We start from the raw sequence: 8,155 nt of genomic DNA, 5'->3' as shown, positions 1-8,155 counted from the left end.
CACGGACACCCCTGCAAAAGTCTTGGCTCCTCTGTCCTAGGAATTGAATCCATTAGTTTCAGACCAATCATTAAACTGAAAGAAGAAAGAAAGAGGAAAGGTTAGTTGGATAAGGTACGGTGCGGCTTGTGTCCAGTGAAATTTTTCACTGGACACAAGCCCTTCCCTAGAAAAAACAGTCATTGTGTATGACAACCAATGTGACATGACTCATGAGAATATGATAACTGCTAAATTAATTAGTTGTCTGGTATACAACCAATGTGCCTTTCTATAATGTGATATTAGAAACTCAGATTTTTAACAATACCAGTAAACATAGTTTACAAGGTGATCAATAATGTGGTAATTATAGAAGCAAAACAAAATTTTTTTTTTTCTAATAAAATATACACATTCATTATTTGCTTCAATTGTTTTAAATTGTCATTGGGAGTCTATTCAAATCAATAGTTTGTTTATTTATTTATTTTTAGATTCAATTCAGATTAATAGTTACATAGCTAGAGAGATAGCAGTCTTTTTTCTGTTCTATTATATGTAAAAACCCCATATTATAAACATAATCAAAATTTATTCAATTACAAGTTTACAACATAGACATAAATAAAAGAAAGAATTGACATATGCAGATGGCACATTGACAGAAATTAAAAACTTAGTACAAAGTTGTTCCAACTTATAATAAGACAGATTTATTTAACAAGTCTGTTTTCTTTTCTCCTCTTCATATCTGATATGCACATATCTTTGAGCCGCCTATTGACCCATCTGAACCGTCGATTTCGGAGAGAGAGAGAGGTGGTTAGCATGCATGACTGTCTTGCCCTGGATTCTAGCTTCATTTGACCTTCAAATTAAAACCTCAACCATCCAATTCACACGTCAAAAACAAATCCCCCAAACACAAAACCAATCCAGCTTTTGTTTTCTTTATCACTCTTAACTCACCGCAATTCTCATTACATGCACCCCACGTTCTAGCAACCCAAACACCAAAAATAAAAAATAAAAAAAAAATTAAATAAATAAAATAAAAAGAAAAAAAAAATTTAACACAAACCCAACAAACAATCACCTCCACACAAACACACACACAAAAAATAATTCTTAAAAAAAAAAAAGCATCTTCTTCATTTGGACCTTAGGCTTTCCACCAATCCTTTTTCCATTTCTCTCTCTCTCTCTAGTATTCAAAGACAACAGACAAAATTGCTTCCTCTCCCGTCCGATCCAAGAGGTCGAACTCCCATGTGTTCTACCTAGTTCATTCTGTAAAAGTTTTCCTGAGAAAATTAAGAATGGTTCGGGCAATGGAAGAAGAAAAAGAGGATTACAAGTCTAAATTGTTTCATTTCAAAGGGATGTATGATACTAGTGCAGGGCGGCATTCAAAGAGTACGAGTTTTGATTCTGGTGACACAGAGGAACCTACCGATGATAATAGGATAGCAGCAAGGAGTCATCTATCTGGACCTATATATGATCGTCCATTGGAGAGACAGAAAATTGGTTCTACATTAAGTAAAAATGAAAAAGGTCCTAAATTACGATTGAACAAAGATGAAGCTGCACCCACAGAAGCCAAAGACAAGCAACCCTCAGGCAAGTCACATTTAGTTTTTGTAATCATTGAATTACATGCTACATTTAGAAACTTTTCGATTTGCATTTGGACAAGAAACTGCAGCAAGTTATCTCAATTTCTCGTCATTAGCAAACATGTTGATACAAGAGATTTGTCCCATGCTTTGCCCTTAATTATCTTGAATGCATGCATGAATTCGAGACATATAAAAACAAAATATATATCTTGTATGGATTGTGTCCATCATATATATCTTGATTCTGATTCGATTCCGTTTTCTTGTTTGTGTTTGATTCAGATATGGAGCTAATGAAAGAAAGGTTTGCTAAATTACTATTGGGTGAAGATATGTCTGGTGGAGGGAAAGGTGTTTCATCAGCCTTGGCATTGTCAAATGCCATTACAAACCTTGCTGGTATGTTGAGATCTACTCACTTTCCATCCACCAGATAACTTGTAATAGTGTTGATTGAATGTTTGGAATTTTCTTCTTTTGTTGGCTCAAGGAAGAAAAAGCACCACTTTTGGTACACACTCCTAGGCTCATTTGGTAAAAATTAGAGTTTTAGGATGATAGGTTATTCTTTTCTTGCTTCCTTTTGGAAAACATGAGAAATGAAAAAGAAAAAAAGTTTGTCACTTTTCTATTGCAATGCAGCTTCTGTTTTTGGTGAACAATGGCGACTAGAGCCTATGTCAGCCGAAAGAAAAGCGAGGTGGAGAAAAGAAATCGATTGGCTCCTATGCGTCACTGATTATGTTGTTGAATTTACTCCTTCTCAACAAAAGTCCAAAGATGGTGCTAATATGGAGGTAAATCTCTCCTCCCCCCACCTCTCTCTCTGTCTCTCTCATAAAGCATCTTGATAGGAGTTTATGTTTTATGCTTTAACAGATAATGGTGACAAGGCAACGAACTGATCTACACATGAACATTCCTGCTCTGCGCAAGCTTGATGCAATGCTTATTGTAAGAACAAAAACATTTCATGCTCAACAAACAATTATAGGAACCTATCCTTTCCATACTTTGATAATTATTTAAAATAAATTACAATGGATGATTTTATCTAACAACAGCTTACGATAAGCAGGATTGTCTGGATAACTTCAAGGACCAAAATGAATTCTGTTATGTGTCAAAAGATGCTGATGAATCAGAGAAAGGGAATGCGAAGAGGAAAGATGACAAATGGTGGCTACCTACTCCTAAAGTTCCCCAAGAAGGTCTATCTGAAATGTCAAGAAAATTTTTGCAGTATCAAAAAGATTGTGTGAACCAAGTGCTTAAAGCAGCCATGGCCATAAATGCTCAAGTTCTATCTGAAATGGAGATCCCTGAAAACTATATTGAATCCCTCCCAAAGGCAAGGAAATATGAAAAGACTCATATAAATGTTGCATACAATTTAAGTGCCTTAACAATTCCTTCATAACCTTTTTTCGCCTTCATGTTGTGCTATGGCAGAATGGGAGGGCAAGCCTCGGGGACTCAATCTACAAGAGTATTACAGTGGAATTCTTTGATCCTAGCCAGTTTCTATCCACCATGAACTTATCATCGGAGCACAGAATCCTAGACCTGAAGAACAGAATTGAGGCTTCCATAGTGATATGGAAGAGGAAGATGAACCAAAAAGATGGAAAATCTGCTTGGGGTTCAGCTGTGAGCTTGGAGAAAAGAGAACTCTTTGAAGAGAGAGCTGAGACCATTTTACTCCTCCTCAAGCAGCGGTTTCCTGGGATTCCTCAATCTTCACTAGATATTAGCAAAATCCAATTCAACCGGGTACAACCACTTTTGTCTCCATATTTTCCCCTTAATTGAAATGAGTTTTATATCTAGGTGTTTACATCATTCTGCCTTTCCACACAAATTTCCATGAATGGTAATTTGTTTTTGTTAGGATCTTGCTTCTTTGATAATTGTATTGAATTAAACCACATGCTTCATAGATTGTATGAATATATTCTGCATGATCCTATATAAGTCTATATGTTGTACTAGGACACTTTTTGCAGTGGCAGTTCAATGATCATCATTCCAGCAGACATAGTTAGGGTTTATGAACTCAAAGAAACACATAATCCATGGTTTGTTCACAGCCAAATGCTACTATAAGAAAAATGATTATACCTATTGCACGTTTCAACTAACTTTTTCAAATCCTATGAAATTCTGTTGAGGAATTTGTTTTGGCTTTGCAGGATGTTGGGCAGGCTGTTCTGGAGAGTTATTCAAGAATATTAGAAAGCTTGGCCTTCACAGTTCTGTCCCGTATCGAGGATGTACTCTATGCTGATTTTGTCACTCAAAATCCATCACATGCGGCAACTCAAAGACACCCTTTAAGAGATTATCCACAAAATGCAAGTCCAGATAGTTTTCCCAGTCCTAGAGATGAGAACTACCCGGAGACACCTGGTTCAATGACATTGTCTGATTTCATGGGTTGGGGTATAGATCAAAGTGATGCTGAGTCTAAGAAGGACTCAACAGCAAATTCAGATGATGGATCCAAAGATGGTGAGGGGAAGCCAAATCATATGCAAAGTGGTGAGGGGAAGCAAAATCATATACAAAAGCTTGCCAACTTAGTGACCAACAAGAGGATTTCCTATCTTGACAACTTGAGTGGTTTGAGAAGTCCAACTGCACGCCATTGACAACTAAAGGGGGAGAGGATTAAAAAGAATAGAGTAAATGAATACAAATCGGAGAGAGAGAGAGATGACTAGAAAAGGAATACTTGAGGAAGAAAGCCTGACCTCTAGATGTAAAATGTTCAGAACCATTGCTGTTCAATATTTGCGTTATGATTAACCCTTTCATTCTATTCCTTACTTTTGTAAATAGGGAAGAATGAGAAAAACTAATTGGCTTAAAATGTTATTTTATTTTTTTTGAGAGAGAGAGTTTCATAAACAATGACATCTACTCCTAATGATAGCTCTCTTTATCATTAGATAAAGACACCAATCTGTTTTTGGTGTAAACGGAGATTGAATTCTAAATTTCTTATTCAACTATCAGAGACTTAATCAATTGAGCTAACTAGAACCCAATGGCAGTGTAGTTTGATAGTTAGTTAAAATATGATTTTGACGACAATCTCAGATAGAGCAAGTTTTTCTCGTCTATTTGTACTACACTTCTCCTAACTAATTGGGTTTGAAGCACTTTAATTTAATTTCATTCTTTTTTCCCCATGCAAGAATAGTCTTATAGCATTTAGAGTATGCTATTTGTCAATAGAAGAAAGCAATAGCGCGTTGTCTTCACAATTGGCACCATAACATCATGAGCCCAGCGTCAATAAAATCCAAATGATGGTTCAACTACTAACAATAGCAAGTGGAGTGATCAGGAACCATAATTCTAATTTATCTGTGGACTTAATAGCAGAATGTTCAGCATACATGAATCACTTTCAAGCACAACAGGTACTCTAGAAATTTGGTTGGTTGGCCGATAAAGTTTTTAGCATTCTGAATATTTGTTAACCAGATGTCCCAAATGCATTTAAGCTTCTGGGAAATGAACCAACAATTTATATCAAGCTATAACATTCACATTGAGCTATGTTACAATCTCTTGGGGACCAAAGGCATTCATTTCCACTTATCTTCAATATATGCCCTTCATTCCATATTAGAAAGACTAACAGCAAATCAAATGACCATACTATCAACGCTAAACAATTATAAATAAAGAGAATAGGCAATGTGCCAAATCGCACTCAAAGTAACTATCATTTGAATAGTCATAGAGAGTCTTGACAGGCTTTAGACATACTTACAAGATCCAAAATCACAATAAGTCACAATGTCACATACAAAGAAAAGAATCTGAAAGTAAATTAGATCTTGCCACGTGGGCCGAGCTTTGGTGGAAGTTGCGGGCCCTTCATGATTGGCAGGACGTCGCCTGAAGTAGTGGCGCTGAGGTAAAGAAGGGTGGAACCACCTCCCAATATCAAGAACTTGAGCAATAATCCCCTCTTGGTGAATGGGGCTGCAAATGTCTCAAAGAACTTGCTCTGCAAGTCCAAACGCATGAATAAGGTATATAACTCGAAAAAGTTCAAACAAGAATGAAGAAATATCACAAATAAACTAAAGTTAATTCATTTAAGCAGATGCTAACATTTCTTTACATTATCTTAATGTGCTGCTATCCTACCATACATGCCTTAACAAGTGCTCTTTTCTATGAACTACTTTCTTGCATAAAGTTGTTCTTCTTGTTGTTTTTTCCACTCATAAAAATCAACACCCTATATAAACTCATATAAATCAACACCCTATTTAAACTATGCTCCTCTCTCTCTTGCCCCTATCAACTACTTTCCTCATTTCCTTGACATGTTATAGCATAATCCCTAAATATTTTGCACAATGATCAGACAGAACCTGGTTTATCCGTCATTGCAAATTATCATTTTAATAAGCATCAATAACATATTAAAATCACTCCTTATTCTATTAACGCTTATTTTATTGATTCTAAGGCTATAAGCAACGAGTTGTACTTTTTCAAACTGTCAGTATTCTTTATACACTGTTAAAAAAGAATATTCTGCAGAAGCTTAACAAGCAAAGCTTTCATAGCTCAGTTGGTTAGAGCACCCGTTTAGTAAGCGGGAGGTCTTGAGTTCGACTCTCAATGAAAGCATATGATTAATTTACACTTATTTCTAATTTTTTTATGCTAAGTCTACAATCTATATCCCTATTTTTTACGTGAAAAAATTAAAATAAAATAATTTCTTCACTATACATGGAAGAATTATCGGTCCAATCTGGGAACATTCGCAGCTAAAGATGAATCAGATGGAGTTGATTAAGAAAAATACAAACCTGAAGAGGGTTGTATGGTGAAGCTGCATCTGACCCATACAAATCCCATTGTCCAGTAGTGTTACCCAAGTCCTCCAAATCAAAGTACACACTCTTGTCACCATACTTAGCCACCACAGCACCAGTCCTATATATCCAACGCCAACATTCAACAAGCACAATTCATATAAAAAAAAACTAGACAAACTTACACACACACACACACACACACTAAATAAGCTCAATTACTGAAATGGCATTTCTGGAAACTGAATACTGGTACCTGAAGTTTTTGGACCTTAGGCTCTGGCGAGTGGGCTTGATAGCAAGCTTTGTTCCTGTTAGGGAGCTTCCACCAAGGCCCTTGATGTTGACTGGTTGAACAGCAGCTAAGGTTGCTAGAGAAGCCATGGCCTTGGTTTCAGAGCAACTGATTACTTTTTTTCAATTTTAGTTGGGAAGATGGAAAGGGTACTTGGGTTTTTGACCTTTTGCATGGATTTTGGCATGCCACGTGGGGAACTGGGTTTTCTTGAGGGGATATGGATCTTCATTTAGGTGATGACACATGGATGGGAGCTGGATAAGCCTATCCTTTTACGATCTTCACGAAAATGTGGACCATAGTTAATTAAAATTCGTTTAGCATTTAGTTGTTTAAAGTCGTTTGAATAAGATAGTTTAATATTAATTGTAACTTTGAAATGAAATTATATATATAAAATTGTTTCTCAAAAAAAAAAAAAATTTATATATATAAAATTAATTAATTAATTAATTTAGGATTGGGTTCAAGATTATAACTCTAAGTAATGTTAAATTATTCAATAATTTGTTATTGAATTTATAGTTTAAAAATCTCACCATTAGATTACATATTCTATATGTTTTTAAAATGAATGCCAATTTTCAGGCCATTAGATATTATTTATCATTTGATCTATAAACTTATCTTTTATGTATTATTTTAAATTACAAAATTTTGAATTTAAAGAATTGATTGATGATGTGGCCATTGATTTTTGGTTGTCTTGAAATTTTGCAAGCAAGAATAATATAGAGAGATAATGTAATCCAATGATGAATTTGTTAAGCTTCCCATCCAATTAAAAAATATTAGATGGTGTATCTTTAATCCAACCCAATCTTAATTCTTAAGTGATAGGTTTGTTATTGGTTATTATGGAGCGAATATTAAGTGGTGTAACTTTAACTCAATCCAATCTTAACTCTTAAGTGATAACTTTGTTACTGGCTATTATGGAGGGAATATTTAGTGGTGTAACTTTAACCCAATCCAATCTTAACTCTTGAGTGATAAGTTTGTTACTGGTTATTATGGGAGGGCAAAAAAGTAATTTAAGTAGTAGATTCAAAATAAAACTAATAACAACTTACTGTTAATGATTTGTTGTGAAATTGTTATGGATGTAGTACTTTTCATTTTTATTAAAAAAATAGGCGAAAAGCAGCTTTTAGTCCTTACATTTTTAGGTGAATCCCATTTTAGTCTATAAATTTTATTTTTACCGCTTTTAGTCCCTATCCTGAAAAACGCTTTCGTTTTAGTTCCTGCCGTTACATCAGAAACGGAAAAAGCTGACGTGACAAATTGTATGAATAAATAATACTAAATTAAAGCTGACGTGGCCTAAATTAATAATAAAAAATGTTTTTTGGCATTAAAAAATGCCACGTCAGCATTTAAATTAAAAAAATTAATTTATT

General features: G+C 34.8%; 2 protein-coding genes and 1 non-coding gene across 3 annotated transcripts; 2 read left to right on the top strand and 1 right to left on the bottom strand.

Moving 5' to 3' along the window:
* The first annotated feature begins 1,094 nt into the window (after positions 1–1,094).
* LOC126725449 (rop guanine nucleotide exchange factor 12) lies at positions 1,095–4,428 on the top strand. Its single transcript, XM_050430203.1, has 7 exons — positions 1,095–1,605; positions 1,887–2,003; positions 2,247–2,401; positions 2,484–2,558; positions 2,683–2,955; positions 3,057–3,377; positions 3,797–4,428. Exons 1-7 carry the CDS (start codon positions 1,302–1,304, stop codon positions 4,253–4,255), a joined length of 1,704 nt encoding a protein of 567 aa, XP_050286160.1. The 5' UTR covers positions 1,095–1,301; the 3' UTR covers positions 4,256–4,428.
* An 885-nt stretch (positions 4,429–5,313) lies between these two features.
* Positions 5,314–6,910, bottom strand: LOC126725450 (photosystem I reaction center subunit VI, chloroplastic). Its single transcript, XM_050430204.1, has 3 exons — positions 6,711–6,910; positions 6,449–6,575; positions 5,314–5,628 (listed from the first exon to the last, which is right to left on the bottom strand). Exons 1-3 carry the CDS (start codon positions 6,836–6,838, stop codon positions 5,449–5,451), a joined length of 435 nt encoding a protein of 144 aa, XP_050286161.1. The 5' UTR covers positions 6,839–6,910; the 3' UTR covers positions 5,314–5,448.
* On the top strand, positions 6,190–6,263 carry TRNAT-AGU (transfer RNA threonine (anticodon AGU)). The gene has a single exon. It is a non-coding gene; the product is annotated as a tRNA-Thr (tRNA).
* Positions 6,911–8,155: the final 1,245 nt, after the last annotated feature.

This window comes from Quercus robur, chromosome 5 (genome assembly GCF_932294415.1).
Source record: "Quercus robur chromosome 5, dhQueRobu3.1, whole genome shotgun sequence".
In the NCBI taxonomy this organism is placed as follows: Eukaryota; Viridiplantae; Streptophyta; class Magnoliopsida; order Fagales; family Fagaceae; genus Quercus; species Quercus robur.
Note: the sequence above shows the minus strand (reverse complement) of the source record. Positions and strands in the feature narration are given on the sequence as shown.

Bases quoted from the DNA above. Each gene is read 5' to 3' on its own strand.
- LOC126725450 (XM_050430204.1), bottom strand. From the start codon at position 6,838: ATGGCTTCTCTAGCAACCTTAGCTGCTGTTCAACCAGTCAACATCAAG. The intron at 6,576-6,710 runs GTACCAGTATTC...TTGGATATATAG, and splicing joins CTAAGGTCCAAAAACTTCAG to GACTGGTGCTGTGGTGGCTA. The intron at 5,629-6,448 runs GTTTGTATTTTT...TTGGACTTGCAG, and splicing joins CACCATACAACCCTCTTCAG to AGCAAGTTCTTTGAGACATT.
- LOC126725449 (XM_050430203.1), top strand. From the start codon at position 1,302: ATGGTTCGGGCAATGGAAGAAGAAAAAGAGGATTACAAGTCTAAATTG. The intron at 2,402-2,483 runs GTAAATCTCTCC...ATGCTTTAACAG, and splicing joins AAGATGGTGCTAATATGGAG to ATAATGGTGACAAGGCAACG. The intron at 3,378-3,796 runs GTACAACCACTT...TTGGCTTTGCAG, and splicing joins GCAAAATCCAATTCAACCGG to GATGTTGGGCAGGCTGTTCT.